The sequence below is a fragment of the Sander lucioperca genome, chromosome 3 (genome assembly GCF_008315115.2).
Source record: "Sander lucioperca isolate FBNREF2018 chromosome 3, SLUC_FBN_1.2, whole genome shotgun sequence".
Taxonomy (NCBI): Eukaryota; Metazoa; Chordata; class Actinopteri; order Perciformes; family Percidae; genus Sander; species Sander lucioperca.
Window position 1 is genome coordinate 24,773,432 of NC_050175.1, and position 24,762 is coordinate 24,798,193.

Consider the following 24,762-nt stretch of genomic DNA (forward strand, 5'->3'; position numbering starts at 1 on the left):
AATTCCCAAAAATATATCAAACAAACTGTTTCTTTAAGGGAACTTTTGGGCTTTAACTCTTCAACAGTGTATGACAGTCAAAGTAGCTTTTAGAGTTAGGCTCTTTGGTGTTAGACCGCATGATGTGTGAGAAGATACCACTCACTAATTGTTTTCGAAACATGTCACAAAGGTTTCAAAAGCAGTGAGGCCTTTGCTGAGCGCCTTGTTCAAGCTAAATTTAGCTTGCGGGTTCAGCCATACTTCTGCTTCTGGTAAACGAGTCAACTTAAACAAACTGTATAAACTGATCATGAAGCTGTAACATACTCTAAAACTGTGTACTGACTTATATGTGTATTTGACATATTATGATGTAAACAATACTTCATTTTGAACTACAGTTTGGTTGATTCACCCTGCTTTATTGTGAGAATCCTCTTGAAACTGATCCTTGCATCTTCTTTAAAGGTGCACTATGTTTAACGTTACTTCTGTTGACGTTCCAAGTGAATTCAAAACAAAACAGAGCAAGCTCATTTTGTCCGTGATTGGCTGGAACGTGTTTGTTGTATTTTGGTGCCTATCCTGTGCCTCTAGTGTTTGTTTGACATTTACGACCCCTGTGTTGGAGACCGGGCTTTTTCAGTGTATTCAGGGGGCAGGCAGCTAGCAGATCAAGGAGAGATGCCTACGATTTGAGACAAAAATGAAATTGCGCTGAAACCATGCAGGAACGCATAGTGCACCTTTAATAGACATTATATTGCTAATATCAGGAAAAGCTGCAGGGACATTGATTTGTTAATTGTGTTACTATAAATTTACTTTTTTTGATTTTACTCACCAATATTTATAAAGAGCTTATGAATGCTATTCATGCCCTGTGTTGGACAGTTTGCTACGAAATCTGCACAAATCATCTTCTGCAGCTTCTTTACAAAAACAAGTTCGACTATGGCCTCTGTTGCATCACTCACCACTCAGAGATCCAAACCATGTTTTATCATCCAATACAAACACACTGGATTTGTTATCACTGTACCTCAGAGAGGGATATTGGCACCAGAATATTTCAATCAGCATCTTCATCATGAGTTTAATCAGAGAAGACACAATGAAATTAGATTAGAAGATGAAACTCAGAAGATGTTTTCATGGGAGCCAAAAATCATGTTTTATTCACGGTCCCTAAACCTGCCTGAACCCTTTCAAATAATGGAAAATGACATCCAAAACGAAAGATTTGAATACATTCTATAGTGTGGAAATGCATTTAGAAAAAACGATCTGCAGGAAAATGTCATATTTTATCATCATTTTTTAACTACTGATGTTTCACCTCCTAAAGTAAATAAAGGTGAAAATAATATCCTTCTGCCAAACCTGGAAGTCCAACTATAAATGGTTGCAATTCATATTTATTGCTGCTTGTATATAGTAGATTACAGCAGACAGATTTATAGTAAAGTCTGGTGCTGTAAATGTAGAAGACACTTTATTTCCCATTTGTTTGTCTCCTGTAACATATAATGATTAATAATTGCAGATGGAAAATAATAAAATATATTTTCTCTTGAATGCATTTTATTGATATTAATACGTATATGTGCATTTATTAATGACTGTTACCGGAAAAAAAATTAAGCAATGATCCTGAAACACTGACAGTAACTACAGTTTATCAGTCTTCCTTCATACAATAAGAAATATTATCACATTAACTGATTTCAAAGGAAGTAACATTACATATACTGTATATTCACGATCAAGGTGTGCACGGACAATACTTTTTCCAGTAATTACTTTAATAAACTTCTAATGTCAAGTGAAATCTATCTTAAGCTGCACAAAGCAAGTAAAGAATATTTAAAATCAGGAAATGCTCTACAACAGTGGTTATTATAAAATGTTATATTTTCTCTCAACAGTGTGGCTCTACAAATAATCATCAATACTCAAATATATCAATACCTTACACTCTCATTAAGCCTGAGATATTTAGACAACAGAGGAGTACAACATGTTGCTGAAGCACGGGTGGAACTGAAAGTTTACATAATGTATGTACAAACTTAATTTATGGTTTAATGTAAAATGAAAATGTTCTCGGATCATTTCCTCTGGGTGTTAAATCCTCTATCAAACATGAAATACATATGAGCTCTAACACTGGTTATAGTGCCCACTCACATTCTGTATCACTCTGGTCATAAAGACAGTCAATAGGATTCACTGCTGCTTTTCGAAAAAAGCAACTGAGACACATAATTATATCAACAATCAAACCTATGATAATTGCCTGCAATCAGTTAGTAATTACAATGACAAATATAGTAAAATAAAATTTTATACAGTTACACATATGTTGAACGTTTAAGAATATGGTAGATGCAGTATTTACCCATATCAAAGTTTCAAAGTGCTGCGTATAATCAGAGCTATGTTCACCTAATCCACTTAATAAAGATGCAAAGTGAGATTACTAAATATCCAACTACAGCATCCTCTTTGTACAAAGCACATTACATCAGGTATTTCATTTTAGGAGGTCTGAATGTAAATAATAAATGTAATGTCTAGCGCATCATAAGCAATATTATCAATACTCAAAATATGATATGATACTTAAACAATTACAGCATCATCTCACTACTATACGTTGTTTTTAAGCTGCATAAGCAACCCAACAAACTTTGATTTGTCTTTCTTCTCCAATGAGAAATGTTTTCAAATGTGTAGCATACTGTATGTAACCAAAACTTTTTTCTAATCGGTTTTTACATTTTCTACTTCTTTGATCAGTTGAAGTCTGGAGGGATAATAATTGCTCCAGCGTTTTTTGGTACTTCAAATATTTGAAGTATTGTTTCAGTATGTTCAGCTGCCATCGGATGGCAGCACTGTGATATTATTGCAAACCCCAAAATAGATTACAGAATGGAAACACTGTTACAGCCCCACAGGCTGCTAAATAAAAACAGTATAATTACCCACAAATACAGCATATTTGTGTCCATGGCTGCACTTCATTCACCTCTGGTCAGAAGTGTTGTCTCCTTGACTTGAGAGAGTGTCTCCTCTTCCTCTTCCTGTGGCACTGCTCTCTTCTCTCTGGCCAGGGGAAGCCACTCTCAGCGGTCCTGTAGGCCTCATCATACTCATCACTGTCAGAGTCCGCCTCAGCCGCAAGGAAAACTCTGTCTGGGAAAACTTCCTTTAGCTTGGAGGTGAAGAACGCCTCGAGGCTGCAGCCTGCTTGGGCCACCTCTGAGTCAGGCTGTGATCAGAGAGAGAAAGAGCTGTTACACTCAGATCAGGCTAGTGAAGTACTGACTAATGAGTATTATATTTATAATTTAAACACCAATTGATTTGTGATTATGAGGCATGCAGGGAATATAAATTCTTAACTTACATAATTAAACTTTGCACAGTTGCGAAACATGAGATAGACATCAGCAACAAACTGTTCTGGTGAGTTATAATGTCGAGTATTCCTCTTGTTGAGTTTGGCCTTGATCACGGACAGGTCCATAGGCCTCTTAATGATCTGGTAGTAATGACGAGCCTGCATGAAAGCAAAGACATTGAAGACATTGTTTTAGACATAATCCACCCACACACTTTAGTTCCCTGTGACTCATTCCAAAGTAATCACCTCATAACTCAGCACTTTCTGCATTCAAAATGCATCAAGTAAATGTTCCATAGATTGCATTATGTATCACTGTGACAAATAGGGGCACCACCAATCCTAGAAGGGAATCCTTAGATAAAATATGCTCACACAATGATGGCAATGCACATATAAACGGTAGAGTCTTTATAGTGTCTTTGATTGACTACAGTTGATATTTTAACTGGACTGGACTCAAGAGGAGATAAACTTAGGTATCAATATTAAAGGTACCATGTGGAGTTTTCGACCACTAGCAGCGCTATCGTGCAATGTTTGTATCAGTGGGTCCCCTTTGTCTGTATCTCTTGCACAGTCACCAGGATGCACATGCATGCATACCTTAAAATGTTTTAAACATTTTGGCAGGCCTTAAGGAAATACTCATTGTGTTTTGGTGAGAAAAGGTTTACGTGAACATTAACTTAATTTGTCACAAAATAACTTCACCTTTATATACCTTTAAGCCCCCAAACCCTGGCAAATATAGCAGCAATCAAAGTGTGTTAATGTATGCCAAAACAAGAGGAAAACTCTTCATGATGCTACTGTAAGTATTCCTGTAAGTATAATAAAAAATGAATGCGATATACAGTATAAATAAAATGAGTTGGCCTTTTCTGTAACTGGTCTGTGATAAAAGGGTAATAACTCACAAGTGGACTGACAGGCTCATGGAAGGGAGCACTCAGGACGTTACTGAGGATCAGAAGAGTCAGCCGCTCACATTTCTACAGTCGACCAAACATGAAATAAAATTATTATAAATGCAGGAAAAGGAAGACAGTCACAGAAATCCACCAGCTATCATTAGTGTTAATGCATCTAATAAAATAACATACTCTCTGGTCACATGCAGGCATCCCGTGTGCCGATGTGTGTTCTCCAGATGTTCTCTCATTCTCACAGTCGTACTTAACCTCTGGCTGCACAACGTCTCTGCACAGGCTGCACACCCAGTCACCTCTGAACAGGATAAGAAACAGCATCATGTTAACAATAACAGCTAAAAAAAACAGTTTGATACAAGGTAAGAAGATAATGTTGAATGTACTGGATACATTTCCAGTTAAGAAGCTTACGAGGGGAAGCTTAGCAGAGACGGGATGTGGCAAGACAGATGAAAAACTTTTGGACAGCGGTCACAGCACAGCAGGTCCCCTCCAATCAGACACACGGCACAGAAGTCCTCACTCTCCATCTCTGCATTGTCCTGGTCAGGTTGGACTTTCTCTGTGCCTCTTTGAGCGAGAGGGTTTTCAATAAGAAGCGGCATCTGAGCAGCACTAATGGGGGACTCCTCTTCCAGGTCAGAGCGAAGCGGTTGTGGGTCATCAGTTGTCAGTTCAGGTTCAGATTCAATGTCGAGCTCAGACTCTACAGAGCCCTGAGAGTCTGGAGGCTGATCGGATACAACGTCAGAGTCAGTCTCTGCCTGAAAACTGGGATCATAGTCAGGCTGGATGTCTGACTCGGTTTCGGCATCGCCTGATTCTGCATCAGCGTCCAGCCGTTGGCCATCCTCTGATCCCGCTCCTGCATCTGATTCTGGGTCTGCCTCATATTCAAGACTTGGCTCTGACTCCTCTGCGATATTGGTTTCACCGCAGAGGCCCATCTCTTCAGCAGCCACTGATTTTTCCTCAGCCAGACATTCAAGTTCAGCCTCAGATGAAGACTCTGCATTTGGGTCAGAATCTGGTGATGCATCTGAGTCTAGCTGTGGGTCTGGATCTGCCCTGGAAACAACTGCGTCCTCTGAGACTGATCTGGGATCAGAGTCAGAATCCAGATCCAGTGCAGAGTAACTCTGTGGCACATATTTAGGGTCAGCGGTCGGAAGTGTGGATGCTTTATGAGAGCTGACTCTCCCTCGGCTGTCAAACTCACTGGTGGTCGAGTGTGTGGTAGACTGATTACGGTTCTGTCGCTCTGCATATGGTGGCGCTGTAAATGAGCGGGTGGTCTTTGTGGTATCGGAGCCTCCAGCTATCCCCTATGTTTACAACACAGAAGAGAAGAAGGATGTCTTGTATGCTTTTATTATATTTTATTAAATATATTTGATGAATCAAACATTTTAAAGGCATGCTAACTAGAATATCTAGTGATTCCTAAGATGTATTAAATAAAATAATAATTAAAAGCTATCATTCCAACACTACATCAAACAAATGACATACTGTAGTTCGTGCATAAGGTATGAAACCCTACAGCAAGCATTTTTATATTGTACATCATGTCTAATCTGCCTTTCTAGACCCAACACAGTGTTGTTGATACATTACCTTACGGAAGCCAGAACTTATTATAAGTTAAATGTTGTTTAACCATAAGCAGCCATCCAAGAACTCTGCTTGAACAAAATACTGTACACAGGAACTTTACTTGAAAGTTTTTGATATCTGCTATTGATACATTTCAGTTGGTATCCAAAAAGTACAGTATTGACGTTCAAAACTCAACCATATACATGACAAGGTGATATAATAATATGATGTCATATAACTTCAAATCACATTTTAGCATGGATATATATAGTATATATATATATATATTAGTGCTGTCAGTTAAACACGTTATTAACGGCGTTAACGCAAACCCATTTTAACATTATTTTGGCCTAGCAAACTTTGTAATTTTTTTCACATGCTGTTGCAACAACTAGTAACGTTAGAAAAACTACAACACCACGCCGGATCTAGCTAGACCGGAAACAAAACAACAGGCACGCCGCACACACTTGTTTGGGCTTGCGAGCCGGCCAAAGAGTAGTAGGCTAACGTTACGTTTTGAGTCGATGGCGAGCGCGAGACGCCGAAATGGATGCCAATAAGATTCTGAATGGAAAGTTTACTTTTAAAAAGTTGCCAAATGGTTCCATTGACAAGACCAAAGTGATCTGTGTGTTTTGTCGTTGTGAACTGAGCTATCATCGCAGCACGTCCAGTCTGAAATACCACTTGATGGCCACACACAGCTGATGCGAATTCTCCGCCCCCTCGTCAAAGCCATTACATTGTGTGAGAGATTATTTGCTCAAGTGTGAATGACTGCTCCAAGTGAGAATGTTAGTGTGAAATTGAACACTACAGTATGCCAATGTTGTTTTCAATTAAAAAAAACATTTGCACAAAGCAAGCCGATCCACTTTTCCATGTTGATAAGAGCATTAAAATGAGAAAAAATAATTGGACAAAAAGAAATCTAGGGACATTTAGAATAGATAAAAAATGCGATTAATTGCGAATTAACTATGACATTAATGCAATTAATCGCGATTAAATATTTTAATCATTTGACAGCACTAATAAGAAAAATACACTTGTTTACTTCAATAATGGTATCCTGCAATGTTTTTCCTGCTGTGAAAATATATAGGGTATTAGGCAGAGTAAATAAGTAATAATTATCATATAAAAAGAATGACTATGACCATTAAAAGAAACTCATAAATAAAAATAATTCAGCTTTACTTATATTTTTAAAACGCTCTGGTGTTTGGATCACCTTTCCTCTACTCTATGCAAAGAAATAAGACATACTTTAGGCACCGCATCATGCCAGTCTCTCTGCTGCGGGAGCGTTTCGCTCTTCTCCGTCCCGCTGGCGGGTAAAGGGTCGCTCTGCCGTCGTCCATGTGGGGGGAGTTGAGACACAAGTATTTTGAGACGTTCCAAGCAAACCACTGGAACCCTGGGCCGTCCTAAGTCATTCTGGACATCTCTGTTACTTTAGAGGCAAGTAGAGAAAGACTGATTAAACCTTATCTTCGTGTTTTGTACCTGGACAGATGTTTGACTGGACAGCTATTACACACCTGTTGTGGCTGTTTCTTGACACCGTGCATTTCCCTTTGGCCTCATAATCAATCTCTTCATTTACATAAGTAATAGAATGATCTAAAAAAAAAAAAAAAAAGGAGATAGATCATGAGCATGTATTCACAAACTGTGTATTTAGTTCTTTTGAGGAAATGAGAAATAATCGCCGGGTAAGTAGTTACACAAATATTTTCCAGCACCTGGCTCTGTTTTATAAGATAGTAGAGGAGACCGGTGGCCTGTGGAGGGCGCTGTGTCAGACGAAGTTTCCTTGACCACACAAAGCACCCCATCTGAAGCTCTCCTCTGTCTGGGATCCATACTGACATACTGAGAAGCAAACATTATGTAAAATGTATTATGTGACCTTATTAGTATATGTAACTTGACCATGATGCTCTTATTTGTCCAAACAAAGACATGCAAAGGATTTATTTGACTTAGAGAAGCATGCACGATTGATGCTAAAGTTTGGATATTGTCAAAATGCTTTCCTAACAGAGAAATAAATCATCAATCATATCTAAAGCTACTGCGTTTAAAGCCCGGTTTCAAAGTTCATTCTTGATCTGAATTTATATTTTTCCACCTTTTTGTTAAGAAGAGTACTCCATTAATTTAGCATTGCACTTATAACATTGTCGGACTCACAATGGAGACTTAAAAAGCAATCAAAAAACGATTAAAATTGATGCAGCAGAACCAGAGATTATTTTATATTCCACAGATTTTTCTTCGCTGTCAAAGTATGGTGCCAACATTACTCCCAATGCAACTCGACCGCCAACAGTTCGGTCATAGATTTGAGTGTGTTATGCTAGTAGCGGCAAATGTAGCCTTAAGCTGCAAGCCTTTGGCAAAGATGAGGAACAGATTACAGAAGTTGGGTAAAATCACTTCTTTCTAATCCCAAACATGTAGTCTTCAGCCCCAACTGACGCTGACTCACTTGAGGCACTTTATCGGACTTCATACATTTCCCTCTGGAGCCACAAAATGTTTTATACAACTTTAGTAGTACTACCCAACATCTGTAAATAGAATTGAATGTGTAAAATGGGCCTTGTTGAATCTTTTTGGGTTCTGAAATGTTGGTTGGACAAAACAAGCAATCTGAAGACATGACTCTGGGCTCTGGGAAGCTCTGATGGACATTTAAAAAACAAAATGTTGTGGCTGGGTTAGCTCAGTTGGTAGAGCAGGCACACATATATCGAGGTTTACTCCTCGATGCAGCGACCGTGGGTTTGACTCCGACCTGCAGCCCTTTGCTGCATGTCATTTCCCCTCTCTCTCCCCTTTCATGTCTGTCCTGTGGCCTAAAAATGCCCAAAAAAATAATCTTTAAAAAAAAAAATGTTGACGTTTTATAGACTAAACGATTAATCAAACAATCAAGATATTGAGAGCAGATTAATCAGTAGTGAAAATAATAGTTTGTTGGAGCCCTAAATCAGAGTAATATATAGTATATTTGTCAGTGGTACTGTGTATGACAGGATAATTCTGGTCTGTTATCACTATTCTTTTGCAAAGCCAGAACTCACATGTACAAACACCACAACAGTGATCACCTCTATTCTATCTGACAGCTAAGCTGCACTTCACTACATTATATTCTGATACAGGGTTACCTTAGTTGCAGCTCCTGCCTGTAGGCTGTGAGTGCATCCTGTGGGCCTTTCAGTGTAAGGGCTGGTGGATGGGGTTGCCAGTTCTGCCGGGATGCTCTGGGAGCGTCTTTCCTTCCTCGTGCACACTAAACTAGGGCTGAGCCTGCTGCTCTGCACATCAGTTACACACTTGTGGGCTGTCACCGACACCTCCAGGGATGTGGATCTCTGTCAGAAACACAAACATGCAAAACTGAGCAGGTTTCCAAGCTGCATCACATGCACAGATGCCCCTGTTCATGCCATTAATAGACAGGAGAGAAAAGGAGTGGGATGTGAGCAATGGAAACAACCTTGAGTTTCACACAAGCACACACACAGGCAGACATTAAAAACATAATTCAGAGCCTATTCTGAGACTAATTCTCAACAACTCAATCCTTACAAACATGGAGAATGGCCCACACAGCTGCATATTACTGTTATGGTGCAGGCAATGAAAGGTTTGGTTAGAACACCAATTATGATATGTAAATTCACTATCAGGGGTGCAGTGTGGCCATTTGGTTAAACCAGAACAGCAAATCACTTACTACCATCCTCTCCTTCTCTCTTCTATTACAATTTAACTAATACAAGTGTCTTGTAAAGCTCCTTTAAACACCTCAGCCGTGTCTTCAGCTAATGGAAGCAGGAGGGCTGACAAATCATTAAACACAAGGTTCTTTTTTAACACATCCCTCCTTCCTCTTTTTTTTTCTTTTTCTAGTGCACCATCATACATATTCAGGCCACGCTGACACCGAGCATGTGTGCCTAAGTATCATGCGATTAAAACACTTACCTGATCCATGCCCCTTGGGAGAGGTATGCAGGATTCAGACTGTGGAGGAAAATAGACTATAATCCTTCTCTCTGGAACGATGGAGGGGTGTAGGAATTTATCTCAGAGTGCAGAACTGAAATCTAACTGGCAGCTCTCTCTATTCCCTTAGCGACTCATTAATGACAGGTTAAGTACATAAATGACTGCGCCCAAGTGGTTTTATGTCATTTTCAGACGCTGTGTGACTTGAACATGCAAGAATAATACATCCTTGTGTCCGTAAACGTGCACCCTGAGAATTTTTTAGAGAGGTGATTATGTGGCTGCTCAAACCTCTGGCATCAAGTGTGTTTATGATGAACAGTGTTCTTCTGGTTTTGGGATGCAATGCTACAAACAGCTCAGCTTTAATTGTCAGAGCAGCTCTTTGTTTTCCCATCATCCTTTCTTCATAAAAGCACGAGCACATTTCTGTTGCACCATCTGTTTTCATGCTAGCTGTCAATTGTAGGAAGTGATCATTCTGGCATTAAAATAAAGTGTTCCTTTAGTTTCAGTCGTTTACAGATATTAATTAAAACGAGTACCGCCTCAAATTCAACACTCCCTTACACTGGAACTACTTTTCATATGTAAAACATGTCACTACATGATGTTGTTCACTACATGAAGACCAATGTTTTCTAAGTGGTTTTTGTTGCCTTTATCTTTTGTTCTTTGTGTTTGTCTGAACAAGTGTTTGAACATTCGTGTTGAATAGGAAATAGGCCTGACTCTGACTGATACATTGTGGTTTTTGAGAGGTATGTGTAAACAGCATTGTGTGGTTTACCATTTCATGAGTTGTGAGTTGGGTTCAAATTTGTTTGAGGATTTAGAAACTTTGCAGAACCACGTGTGAAAACAAAAAAACGAAGACTGAGGTGCACAGAATTCCCCCCAATCTAATTGCTTTAAAACTCACAGTAGCTGCCAATGTTGATCACAAATACACCCAATTTTCAAACAATGTTCATAACTATGTTGCTTCACTAAGACTATGATTTTATGTAATTGACTCCAACTAGAACAAATAAGTAGTATTACTGACTGATATTGGCTAATCACAAATATATTGCTAGGCAAGACAAATGTGTTTGTATTAGTGCTGTCAGTTAAACGCGTTATTAATGGCATTAACGCAAACCCATTTTAACGCCGTCAATTTTTTTATCGTGAGATTAAAAAAACTAAAACACCACACTGGATCTAGCTAGACCGGAAACAAAACAACAGGCACGTCTCACACACTTGTTTGGGCTTGCGAGCCGGCCAAAGAGTAGTAGGCTAACGTTACGTTTTGAGTGGATGGCGAGTGCAAGATGCTGAAATGGATACCAATAAGATTCTGAATGGAAAGTTTACTTTTAAAAAGTTGCCAAATGGTTCCATTGACAAGACCAAAGTGATCTGTGTGTTTTGTCGTTGTGAACTGAGCTATCATCGCAGCACGTCCAGTCTGAAATACCACTTGATGGCCACACATAGCTTATGCGAATTCTCCGCCCCCTCGTCAAAGCCGTTACATTGTGTGAGAGATTATTTGCTCAAGTGTGAATGACTGCTCCAAGTGAGAATGTTAGTGTGAAATTGAACACTACAGTGTGCCAATGTTGTTTTCAATAAAAAAAACATTTGCACAAAGCAAGCAGATCCACTTTTCCATGTTGATAAGAGCATTAAAATGAGAAAAAATAATTGGACAAAAAGAAATCTAGGGACATTTAGAATAGATAAAAATGTGCGATTAATTGCTATTAATTGTGAGTTAACTATGACATTAATGCGATTAATCGCGATTAAATATTTTAATCGTTTGACAGCACTAGTTTGTATGTAATATGTAATTTATCATAGTTGGGTTTAACTTGCATAAGTACACCTCAATGGATGCTTAAATCGATTAAATCCCTTGTAGAAGAAGTCTATGGGAAATCTGAATTAATTCTCCTAGTTATAGCAGCTAATTTGAATTACAAAACTTGCCAAAATCAAAATAGAGGGATCCTTTGTTTTTTTTAATGCTGTGTTTATGCTAAAAAGAACTAAAATACTGTACTGCAATATCCAGTGTGGTTTATAGTTAACTTAATCTCTCACCCTGCTATTTCTGCGGTCTCTCAGCATCAGTGCAGGTCTGTTTCTCTGCAGCTCTTTTCTCAGCTCTGCTGCAGGAGGAACATGGAGCTGCTGCTGCTGTTGGACAGGACTCTGCTCCCTCCTGTCCTGCCGCAGCTCCACATCCAGCAGCTCATTTGTCCGAGCCTCCTCCACTCTGCAGTTCTCCTCCCAGTTCTCTTCAGTCATCACATCTCTGTCCGCGGCTGTGTGGCTGAGATCGTGCTGCAGAGCCATGCTGGTCGACAGCTTCCTCTGACGTTGGCCTTGCCTGCTACGGGCTGCACTCGGCTGAGCCTGGCTGTCTGGAAGAACTTCTCTCGGTTGTTGACGATAGAGATAAGATTTAGTTTGAGACTGGGGCTGAGAGGCAGCAGCCTGTGGTTGAGATGTAGATCCTCGACTGCAGTTAAACTGGATGGGTCCCATGATTGGGACAGGTGATGAAGGGGGAGGACATTGCGATGGGCTGTCTGGCTCCCAAAACCTCTGGAGCTGTTGGCTCTGGTGCAAGGAGGCAGAGATAAGGGCAGGCTGAACACAGCTGGAGTTATAAAGTGGGACTTCCAGCTGGCTTTTTTCCAGACTGGATGGATCTGGCTGAGAGGGAATGCCATGAAGGCAACACATCTGGGGCTCGCAGCAGTTCTGGTACCCACAGCCTGGTTCTGGTCCTCTGTGACACACAGACGACAGACCTAAGCAGGGGATGGGCTGAGGCCTCAGAATACTGGAGCAGGCCAAGCCCTGAGGATAAGTGCAGTTTCCTCCTTCAACAGTCAGCTGACCTGCAGAGCAACAGTCACATTAAGAGGTCTGTTAAAAAACTATGTAATATGTCATACAAATATTATAATTAATAATAAACTCATGTATGTACATTTAAACAGAAGATTATTTATTTCAACTATGCAGTAGAAAGTTCTTTAAAATGAGAAGGTATCTCCTTTTGCAAAAAAGTATTTATAGCAGTATATTGGAAACAAATGAACTAGCATTAAGAATGATGCTTAAATGTTGTCATGCAAAAATTTCATTTTATTGAACTGTTATACAACCACTGCAATATAACCATCTCACTTCAATAACACTAATTGTACCTAAAGAGGAAATCTGCTTGGTCCAGTAACTAGCATCCCAGTTGAATTTGATCCTGACAGGAGTCCAAGAGTCTGAGTGGAGTGACGACTCAAACAGTTGCTGCATCTGGAGAGAAATCTGAAAGAAGAATATGTATTCTATTAATGAAAAACAGGATGCATTCTGCAAACCCTGGTGCTGTCACTGATTTCCATACTAAAAAATTACAAAAAGTGAAGGTGCGCTCAAAAGACACCTACAGATAATGCTAAAAGCCTAAAAAAAAGCTGCTGGAAATCAAATGCCAATAACACAAACATCTCACAGTGAGCTTTAGAGTAGTAGAGTTAAGTCCTACATGTAAAAAAGCACCACCCAACTAGACTAATAAACGTTATGTTTAAGTGGCATTTCCCTTTGAACAAAGAAATAAAAAAGAGGCATCAGAGATTAATTACTACTTCCTCATAGGAATGTGTGTGTTACAATAAGCCAGTAAACGTCTGTTCCCTGCTCTGTCATCGTACCAGAGCCCTGCTGAAGAGTACCGGGCCTCTGCAGTGGTGGGTCGTAGCCCAGGTGATGAACTTCTGAACATGGTCCAGCTGGCCACATATCTCTATTGCCCTCTGCAGCTGGTCCTCCAGACGCTGCTGGAAGTCCTCTGAGATTTTCTGTGATAAAACCCATAAAAAAGCATCCAGTAATTACTGGAACACATAGAGTCATGGCTGGACTGTGGGCTAAATCAATGGCTCTTTTTTTTTTTTGACAGATGTAGTTACTGAGATGTTGTCTTAAGCATCTTTGACAGATTATTATGGGTTCTCGTTTGCTTGCTTTCAGGACTGATTCACGGCTGGCTGAACGATAAGAAGGAAAGAAAAAGAAAGTAATTACCTCCAGTTGCTCTATTAATAGGTTGGCTCGTTTGTTAAGCTCGTTCATCATAATCATCTTTGCCATTTTAATCTGGTTCTCTGCCTTCCTATGTGCAATCTTTACTCCATGAAGTCTACAAAGACAGAAAGGAGAAAATAAATGTCCTGGCAGAAAAATCCCAAATGCAGAAGAAGAGAGCAGCATTTCAGACATTAATTTATGCATTAGTTTGCTATATTTCACACTGTTAAATTATTGAGCATTTGTGGCAGAAGTTGCTAAGATTTGGGACTATGATTACGACTCTGTGTGAGTCTAAACCAACCTGTCCTCTATCTGCTTAGCATTGTTCTCCACTGCAGACCTCCTCTCATCCACCTGCATTATCAGGTTCTCAAACAGCCACTGCTGATCCTGAAGGGCCTTCCCAATCTGTACCACCCTGAACACATGAGAGACCACAACATCCACCATGCAGAAAGTTCAGTAATTTATTCTTTGGGCACAAAGAACACCAGAATTAAAATGGTTTCCCCTGGGGACAAGACAGGTGACCTTAGAGGCAGCTACTGTACTGTAACATCACAAAAAACAAAAGTGTATGAATACTTAAAAGCTATTAGGCGTGCCAAGGGTAGCATATGCAGATACAGATGATAAAAGTGACAAGGCAGTTAAAGAGAGTTGTTGCTTAGAGGAAGTTTTTAACCTGCGGTTTGCCCTTCTCTGCAGTGTCCTTGTGCTGTGTATCTGAGGACTGACCTGTGGTTTTTGTGGGAGGACAGGTGACAGCTGCTACAGCACAGAAGGTCGCATGACTCACAAAACAGCTCCAAGGGCTCCTGTCTGTGAGAGTGGCACATGAGGAGGGAACAAGGATACGACCCCGGACCTAAAAGACAGACGGAGGGAGGGGGGAGAGAGCATGGAGCATTAGCAACAGTCGACAAGCAAATTCACACAAACAGCCAGAGGAGGACCGTCAGTGTGTACACAGAGTCTAGAAAGGGTTTGGAGAGAACAAACACCAACACTTACTAACTAACTGGGAGTTTTCATAACTTAAAAGTTATCAATCATTGATTAGAGGAACTAAATTACATGTGATTACAGTTACAATTTGTGTTCATATGTAGAATAACGCTGGTCGCCAGTAATTTAAAAAAAGCCATTACAAAAAAATTGTTAAGTCAAGGACCACCCCTTAGCAAACTGGTTTAATGTGATGCATGAGAATCTTTCCCTGAAACAAGAGATATTTGATAAATGTTAGAAAGGGTGGATTGAGTTTATCAACCCATATACATAACAGATTTCAGGTAAAAGAGCATCAGTTGTATTTTATCATTAGACCCCTTGTAATAAATTTGGGGTTTCCAGCATTGATTACATTGCTGGACAGCCCAACTGTTTTGAACATGGGGAGACACAATATTTTTAGTTGCATATTTTGTTGACTATATTTTCTACAGGGCCTTCTTTTTCAAAATGACCACAATAAGTGAAATACGAAAGCCTATTCTCTCAATACACTTATTAAATCTTTTTTTATGTTGCTTTTCATAGTAGGCTATAAGCAGTCTGTGAAATGTTAACATAGTGCTACAAGTGGGACAGCAGGTTAAAAGTAAACTGTGATGAGGCTTTTTGACATGCACCATTAAAACTGGCCTACCTCTACACTTTGATATGAAAACGATGATACAATTGCGGGAAATAGGTTGCAAGTTGAGGTTGCAATGAGGCTGTGTTAAAGAGTGTTGAGATGTATGTGAACAATATTTCAGTGCTGTCCAAACTGCCGTTGATGCACCAACCACAAACACACACAAACTAATGCACACACTAAAAAGAATCTCTCACACATTTCTAAATAGGTCACTGTAAAAACTGTTGGCCCACAGAACCTCTATCTAACAATAGCTGGATACGGCTAATGAATGCAGCCCTACTGCTCTCTGCTGGCCGGCTCACCTCAGCCAACCCCCTCCTGCCTGCACATCATCACACCTCTCTGTGGTAAAGAGCTGAGCATCCCCCCATGTGCATCAACCTGATCTAACTGACCACATCCTGTCTGTGAGTGCAGTCACGCAGCTTTTTCTCACAAGTACATAAACCAAACAGTAACAATAAAAGGAGTCCAGGACTCAGTATTTGTTATGATTTGACAACCTGCAAAAGCATCTGGCAACAAAGCTGCCAGGCATACTTGAGGGTCTTTAAATAGCAACACACTAATATTAGCAAAAATGAAATCATGTGAGCAGTTTAGAATCTGGGCCACGTTAAAGAAAGGTGTAACAAAACACAGGGATCTCCAGGAACTATTATCAACCATCGCCACTGTCATGCATTATTCATTGCAACGGTTCCTACTGAGACTTGATTAACAAACAGTGCACCAGACGGAAAACAAAGACAGAGAGAGAGGCAGACTGCGTAGCCCCACTCATAATCTGTCATCATCAGGAAAATGGAGGTAACAAAAAGGCATCTTGAAATATGTAAATATCTTGCCTTGTCCAGTCGGAGGCAGGGAGCTGGAGCCTCTCTGATGCAGGTCAGGACACTGGGTGCCACTGGGCCTTTGTTGCTGGTGCATATCTGTGTACTGGGAAGTGGCAGGGGCTCTCTGATGCTGATGCACATCTGTGCACTGGTAACACAACCACTTGTTGCAGATCGTACACAGGCTCTGTGCAAGTGTCGGCACTGAGCACTCTGAGCAGCTCTGAAAGACACACACAAATACAGTGAACTCACACACACACACACACACACACACACACACACAGGCCCGTAAATAAAAACATGAGGTGGCATATGTCAGAAACATTGGTGTTGCCGCTGTTAAATCACACTTTCAAGAGTTGTTATCTGTTCTCATGAGACTTTCAGAGACAATGTGAGTAAAAACTTAAACTGTGCTAGTGCATCGTTTGTGTACTGGCAAAATCATTTAAACATTGTTTTCATTTCCCAACCATCAATGTTTAAACATTACGATGTATATACATGTTAAAAGGAAAGACATAAAATGTGTTAAAATAAGGATTTTATTATGAAAAACATGATACAACTCTTGTGTTTACATCTGATTTTGATTTAGATATGAGCAAAAAAAAAGAGCATGAAAGCTGCCAACAGACACTTAGTAAGATGATGCACAGTGCGGCTATTTTCACCTAAGTAATACTTTATTAATCCCTGTGGGGAAATTCATCCTCTCCAGTTCACCGTTCCTACCAATTTAGAAGCAGTGAACAGCACCTTGGGACCAAATCCAGTTTTAAAACCCTATTCCTTGTCCAAATGCAATGGCAGGGGTATCCCTAATATCGTACATGCCTCTTAGGGTGGGAAGAGAGCAACACAAACATAGCAAGCATGCCAACTCTACATACAAAGGCCCAAAATGCCCTAAAGGGATTCAATCACAGGATCAACAGTGCAAACACAGAAACTGCTGCACAAAATAAACAATCTCTAGCTGTGTCAAGATAGGAAACAATGCTGACACTAAAACCTTACCTTCTCCATTGCAGTGCTTTGAGAGTAGAGCTGTTGGCTTCTCAGTGGGAGGGAGAGGAAAGGAGAGCGAGCAGCCTGACGCCTCAGCAGCAGAAACACTGAGGCTTCTACCTGAGGCAGGAAGCGGCACACACCGAGAGGTGGCCCCAGAGGAGATGACTTACATGACAGCCTCACTGTGCTCTCTCCTCCCCCAGTTCATCCAAGTGTAGGACCCCCTCACTGCAGCGGAGGAGAAGAGTGTCACATTCAAATTCATCCCCCTGCTCGCTGGTGCAGCTACCAAAAAAGAGAGAAAATCTAATCCTTTTTTCTTAAATAAGCCTGTGCATAATAATTGGGAATTAGGGAGATAAGATAATTATTTTTTTGTAGGGCAAAATATCCCCGGAAGCCCTTTCCAAAATGGAGGAGAGAAGACCAAGTGACCTACAATGAGAGAAGGAGGGGGGAAATTTCACTGTAAGCAACTTTTAGTTCTTTGGAGAAGGCGATGTTATGCTCAGGTTGTGTCGGGCTGGGCTAGGATGGGCCAGCTTTGGCCTTCTTCCCTTTGTCAGCACGGGGAGGGGACAGGTCCCAGTGGAGCTACACGCTAACGTAGCACACCAAAACCGGGTCAGGCTCTGATAAGCTCCAGATGGGACTAGGGTACACTCCTGCAATTCCCTCTAACACTGTGAAATCAATTAAGATTGTAATGTCAGAGAAAATGAACAGCAAACATTGTAAGAAGAAAGAAAAGGAGCCAACTGAAGACGAAGAACAGAAGGCATAAAACTCTGACAGTACATCTGCATAAGAAACATGACACTATGAAAGTTGAAAAAGGGGAACTGAGGAGCAGGGGTACCGCTGCAAGCAATTGAAACTTAAAACAAACACTTGCCATCAAATGTAGCCTAGTATCAAACCACTGTGACATCTCGAGCTGTGCGCAAGTCTGCCTAACAACAGCCCCTGCAGCCTGACCTACAAATCTGACAACTTTCTCATCCTTGGGTGCTTCAGTGGGGAGCTCAGAACAATCCCATTTCCCACTGTGCGCTCAAAGACCCAATTTGAAACACAATTAGTCAGTCGTAGTAGTACACCCTGCCTCACGTTCACTCAGCTCTGTAACATTTTCAAACTGTGCACTTGCACTAGCATTTATCTTTCAAACTAAAACCTCCCGCCAGCTCTCCCTGCCCTGCTAAGTGAAACTGGCACTAGATAAGCCTGCCATCTCAAGAGATGTGACAATAATAGAAACCTGGGCAGTGATCTCTCCCTTGAAAGCACCCCCTATGTAACATCTATTAACACTGAAGTGATGAGATCACAAAAGAAGGATTATCTTCAACAACCCTTAAAATTATAATTTTAACTATTTCTGTCCTCAAATAACTTACTCTCTGTTCTGCAATGAAATCCATCAACAGGAGAGACACATCTTCACTTGCCTTGTGTTTATAAAATGCAAATACATTCTTAAGAAATGACAACTGTTTAAAAATATATATTTTGAGAACCCCCACTGTAGGAGTTCTCTTTAGTTAAGCTTAGTTTAGCTGCTGCAACTTCACACATAAACCAGATTGTTAAAGAGATATTTGGCCCATTATGTTGATGTTCTCATCATGAGGTGCTTGAAATGCTTCAGTTGATGGGATCTCACCATGTGCCTCCTTTCAAACGGTTAAAGACGATCCACAGCAGTTTTACTTTCTGTTTGCTGTGACACCTCATTCTTGTGCATATAGATATCTCTCGTTTTAAAACTCTGACATATTATTGCTTTGTTAAGTAGTTGTGGCTAACTCAGTAGCAAAATATTGTAAATTACACACAGAGAGATATAATTACTGTATGATGTTGGGCAAGTAGCATACAGTGGGGTTATCATAGCTTCTTTGCTGCTGGACACAAGGTTATTGAGTAGCAACAAGACTCAATGTGTGAGCCACAAATCCACAACAATGAGCTCAAAGAGGCCAAAAAGATCCATAGAGCTGGAGAGTTGGGTAATATTTCTCTGTCGGCCTGTCACTGTAAGTGATCCCATTCAAGTTACATGTAGTCATTTATTTCAATATTAATGTAAAAGTTGTATTGATTATATTTATTAATGTGGCTTTAAGTTAACAATTGCATGCCAGTTACAGTAGTACATGCTAAGCATTTATTGTTTATCTCAAGTTAATCTAAAAAATAAACAATTAAAATTGTCTAAATATCTCCACAGTTTATTTAAAATCGCATTGGCGAAATCTAAAATATACTGCAATTTGTTAGCCAGATTGCAATGTGCAATATTCAGCTAAACAATACGATGCAGCACAGCAGCTGTAGCTACTCTATAGCACTGAGGACATCGAGGACATTTCATCTATTGTTTCTGAGAATTGGTAGGGGGGGGGGGGGAGTGTTACTGATGTCAAGATGAAGTACATTCTCTTAATTATGGTGGGATTTAAAGGCTGATTCTCATGGTTTTAGAATCTTACAAAAAGGAAAAACTCACCCAAAGTTTTAAGAAAAAATCAATTGAATTTGCCCTCATAATTCCACTTTTACTTTAGTTTATTTGTAGTGAAATTAAACAGGAGCTTTAACTTCACAATAAACACAAAACAATCTACAGATGATCATCTGATTTGTTGCAACTATCCAGTTTGTGATATGGTGTTAGGGACCGTTCGGTATTTATGGAATGGACCACCGGAGGAAAATAGGGGAGGGTCATGTCTTTTTATTTTATGCTGAGGGGAGGGTCATCCAACATTTTTTAGGCTGGGTGGGGGGGGGTCACCCAACTTTTTTATTCATGAAAAGAGCAAATTTTCAAAGTGGCTTGTTTGGTGCATATTTATCCATGTAGCTCTCAGTCTTGGCCCCCTAGCAGATGGGTCTGACCCCATACGCGGAGTCTGCTGGGGGGGCAGGAGGAGCGCTGCCCCCTGGTGGCTCAAACAGGTAATTGCATTGTTTAAAAAATGAGTGGAATAATTTCATCTGGCATGACCAGATATTTTATAAATATCTTAAATAACACAAAACAACTAAATGGTGGTAGGTAATGCATCAGATTTCATATACTGCTTTAGTAAAAAAAAATATTACCTGGCTGACGATGGGAGCAGCAGGACGCAAAAAACGAAACTTACTGTTGCACTAGTCTGGACATCTTGCTGTGCCAACCTTGCAATAAAGGTTTCCTAAATGCCATGTATATACATGTGATGTCAGCTTACTAATTGATTGCGGGTTTTGTGTAGATTTGGACTTTTATACGTTTATTCCACTTTGTTTAAACGGCGAAGTGGAGAGGCCTCGTTCACCTGTTTGGAGCTGGCTGGTGAATGTGACGCTCGTATCGGCCTTGCTGGATACACCGTGACTCTGTTTGTGGATCTACTGATTGCTGTGGATTACTTTTTTTTCGTGTCATTGGATTACGGCAAAATACGGATCTTTTTTCTCAACGTGTCTTAACGTTTTATGGTGAGTTTGGAGAGGCATCTCAACAGAATGTATGTCCAACACTGATTGTTCACGGTTACATTTTAGTTGAATTTAAGCGTCTGTCTATTGCGTTCCAAAACAGCCGTGCCGCGATTGGATTTCATAAGGGCGAATTGTTAAATTGTTACAATGTAACTTAAAATCTGCTTTAAAAATAAACATATATGTTTTGGAATATAATGTTCAGCTTCGGCAGCTTTACCTATGTGCTAAAATATACAATGACGAAGCCTAGTGACAAATCCATAGCAACCGGTGTTGAATTGGTTATATCCCAGCGTCCTTTGCTGAATGGTCTCAATGTTTTATTGTTTTATTTCATATGAGTACTAGTTTACTAGATGAGTAACTTAGTATCTGAAGTAATACAGTAATGCATGAAGTGTGCATTTAGTTTCCATGCTTATTGTGTTTCCACAACAATGTTAGTGAGTAAATCTACTGAAATGGCCACCACACCATAACAGAGGAGTGTGATGTGTAAGATGAGAATGCAGAGGTTAACTCATGTATGTCACGGTTGTAAAAATCAAATGATATCTCTATTTCTTTGATAAGTGCAAACTTGCACGCAAGGGAAGGGTCATTTCTCTTTTTCAAATCATTTTGGAGGATCATAGGAAAATTATTACTGACGAGGGTAGGATCACGTCTGTTTAGGTTAGAGGCCACAAAACTCCTCCGGTGGCCCCATAATTAAATAACGAACAGTCCCTTACTCTCTGAAATTGCACTGTAAAACAAAACCATTAAGTTTGAAAAGACCACTTTGTGATGTATTGCTCACTGTATAAAAAGCTGTGGGAATTTGGGATTGTCCTTATGGCATGCTACACGTCTGGCTACCTGTTCCATCTGTTCATGTACGTGTCAGTGTGACATTAACTTGTCAGTCAAACTGCAGACTGGCTGCCCCCGCATCCTCAGTCTGCCTCTGCATTAGCAACATCACCTCAAGCGCATCACTGAGCGTGATATGATTTTGAGAAAGTGCGCATGAGATTACGCCCCTATCATGGCATCGTGGTGCAATCCACAACACAACAACAGGACAGCCCGCAACACAAAGTCAGCGCACACGTATAGTTTGGTGCACAGAGCACCCAGAAACCGTCTGTGTACAAATTAATTCCGCTCGTAAGTGCGCAGCTCGTGCAAAAGCATCCTGTCAGGTAAACACCAGAGTGAGCGTGTGTGAGGATGTCAGAGTAGAGACGAGACTGTCTGCCGAGCAACTCAACTTCTGTCAGCATGTCAATCATGTCAGGTGTGCTGCAGTATGTCTGTCCTAAGCGCGAGAGTGTTTATTTTTTTTTTTTACCTTGACGCTTGCATCTCCGAGTGTTGGTCCCTCCATCGGATGTCGCTCTTTAGACCTGGCAAAATTTTAGAGATTTCCAAGTCTCGCAGTTAATCGTGAGATTTTATATTCGTTCTCATGCAATACTTCTGACGTTTCTCAAAGCTGTAGTGAGGCATAATGAGAACTTGTACTTTTGATACATATACATTTTGCTGATAATAACTCTGTACTTTTACTCAAGTAACATTTTGAATTTAGGACTTTTACTTGTAATGTAGAGTTTTTAGAACATGGTATTTCTACTTTTACTTAAGTATCTGAGTACTTCTTCCACCACTAAGTAAATAGCATCCATTAGAAACTTTACCTGAGTAAAAAGTATTCATGCAGCTGAATGGTCCCTATCAGTGTTATGTATACATTATATTATTTCTGCGTTAACATTTAAGCAGTATTAAAATGTGGTAGATAAGCGGAATATTATAAATACAGTTTGGTAGTTTAAAATATTTCAAGCAAATTGTACTTGGCTACAATACCTGAGTAAATGTACATAGTTACCTTCCATCACTGCGACATATACATCATTAACTACAGCTTACACATATTAATCAAAGTCTTCATATATGAGTGAAATAATGATTAATATCTGTCATATTTTTAATATTGCTTTAAAAAACATGAAAAACAAAAAGTCTATGATTTTATAGCGACATCAAATCACAGGATATTTCAAATCTGTCAGTCTGGTGGGGGAGTTAACGTTCCAAATACCACAATGTAAAATTATTCTCATAAAAAAAAAAAAAAAACATTAAAACATTTTTTTAGGCATATTAGCAGTAGTAGTAAAATATACTCAAGTAAGTAAGTCCCATTAATGGTGTTAAATCATTGATGCATTAACCTTAAATAATGTAGCATGTGGTTCAGCATCACTAATGTAATGTACTGCTGTGTAGCAATGCTACACAATACAGTAAATTACAAAATATCCTTATGAAATGTTAAGGAGGTGAAATACAAAACTACCTTGAAATGTGACTTGACGAATTGTTAAATAAACCGGGATGTACAGTAGGTGTTCGGCTTAATCCTAAACATAGAACATGTTTACTTTACATCAAATGTCACCCTTAATTGCTATAAAGGACACAAGCAGAGAAAACGTAATATGGCGACTGGAATCAACAGCAAGCCTCACAGTAAGGAGAGCTAATAACAGCATGGCAGTGACAGCCACCAGAGTGATGTGCAGAGACGTAATAAGGTTACCGGCAGCGTGTGGTAGCTGGTGCTAGACTAACTGTGCCTTTTGGGATCTTAGCAGCTTCTCCTAGCTTTGGGGGAAGCTGTCATTGAGATGTCGGATGTAAAAAGAGGTGATTTTTATATAATCTGGCAAACTGTGAATTACATATTTCTGTTTCCAAAAGTGATATCTGTATGCTTTGGGTCCTGTGAAGCACATCTGTATTGATGTTATTAATAAAACATTTTTTTGGTTGGTATGAGAGGAAAAGTGTCATGTTTCTTTTTGTGTAAGAAAAATAAGGACACATGTATGAGTCAAAATGTATGAGACAAATATTTAACATTTATATGTTTTAGTAAAGTCAATACTGTACACTTTAAAGCATTTAAACACATTTTCTTTAATAAAAGATTGCAAAAGACTCTATGAAGAGTTACAATCATTTTCTTCATTGTCTTGATGCATGTACAGTTTTCGAATAGGGTTTACACTCCTTAAACAGAGGACAACACTGTGGTGAAATAATGCAAAATGAAAACATAATGAACTGTACATCTTTGCCCATGTCAGGTCACATACACTCACACATTCTGATAACACTTTTCACATGCACACCTGAACATCAGTGGTTACTCTACGGCTCACTCGCTGTGTACCGTCCTGCTATTGCTATCTCATAAGGTACTATATAAACATACACTGAAGAGTATCACAGCCAGCTTACAGTGACATACTATGTACATGTTTACATAAAAAAACACTGCCAAAAGAAAAGGTGAGTCCTCATAATGCAGAGACTTGAGACATCAGGTCTTCAGTTTGTTGTATGATCGAAAACAGGAGGATGAATTCCCCTCAGTTCTTTTTGTGGAGAAACTTCATTTTACTTCCTGAAAACAGTTAAAAACAAAACTGTTAAATCATGTAAAATGCATCGATATCTGTGAAATTTAATTCAGGTTATTAAACAGTATATAGGGATGAAACAAGGCTGAGATTACGTTGGGTTTTGTGGTCGGGTTTTGTCTGATTTAACCACTATTCGCCCATCTGCAGTCTGTGTGGAGAACATCTGCTAAGATGTGTGGTTTTGTGATAAAATATTTAAATATCCCCTCCAGAC

At 39.7% G+C, this 24,762-nt stretch overlaps 3 protein-coding genes across 6 annotated transcripts in view; all 3 read right to left on the reverse strand.

The window, feature by feature from the left end:
- Window positions 1-24,762, reverse strand: part of mical2a (microtubule associated monooxygenase, calponin and LIM domain containing 2a) — an 858,504-nt gene that overhangs the window by 92,911 nt on the left and 740,831 nt on the right. The window lies entirely within an intron of this gene.
- Window positions 1,460-22,483, reverse strand: trim66 (tripartite motif containing 66). 3 transcript variants are annotated; one of them, XM_031324231.2, is made up of 18 exons: window positions 22,403-22,483; window positions 17,575-17,796; window positions 16,561-16,774; window positions 14,803-14,932; window positions 14,366-14,482; window positions 14,059-14,173; window positions 13,686-13,832; window positions 13,179-13,296; window positions 12,061-12,866; window positions 9,117-9,323; window positions 7,683-7,812; window positions 7,479-7,560; window positions 7,204-7,390; window positions 4,741-5,654; window positions 4,501-4,624; window positions 4,315-4,389; window positions 3,398-3,550; window positions 1,460-3,259 (listed from the first exon to the last, which is right to left on the reverse strand). In XM_031324231.2, the coding sequence occupies exons 2-18, from the start codon at window positions 17,581-17,583 to the stop codon at window positions 3,023-3,025; spliced, it is 3,765 nt and encodes a 1,254-aa protein (XP_031180091.1). In that variant the 5' UTR covers window positions 17,584-17,796; window positions 22,403-22,483; the 3' UTR covers window positions 1,460-3,022. The 3 variants fall into 3 exon arrangements, with proteins under 3 accessions (XP_031180091.1, XP_035855726.1, XP_035855727.1); XM_035999833.1 differs by lacking the exon at window positions 17,575-17,796 and having other exon boundaries at window positions 22,403-22,471; XM_035999834.1 differs by lacking the exon at window positions 22,403-22,483 and having other exon boundaries at window positions 17,575-17,815.
- Window positions 24,019-24,762, reverse strand: part of dennd2b (DENN domain containing 2B) — a 58,922-nt gene continuing 58,178 nt past the window's right edge. For both annotated transcript variants that reach the window (XM_031324235.2, XM_031324234.2), the window contains exon 20: window positions 24,019-24,529. In XM_031324235.2, coding sequence (XP_031180095.1) covers window positions 24,495-24,529 — 35 coding nt within the window. In that variant the 3' untranslated portion in view covers window positions 24,019-24,494. The remainder of the gene's footprint in view (window positions 24,530-24,762) is intronic.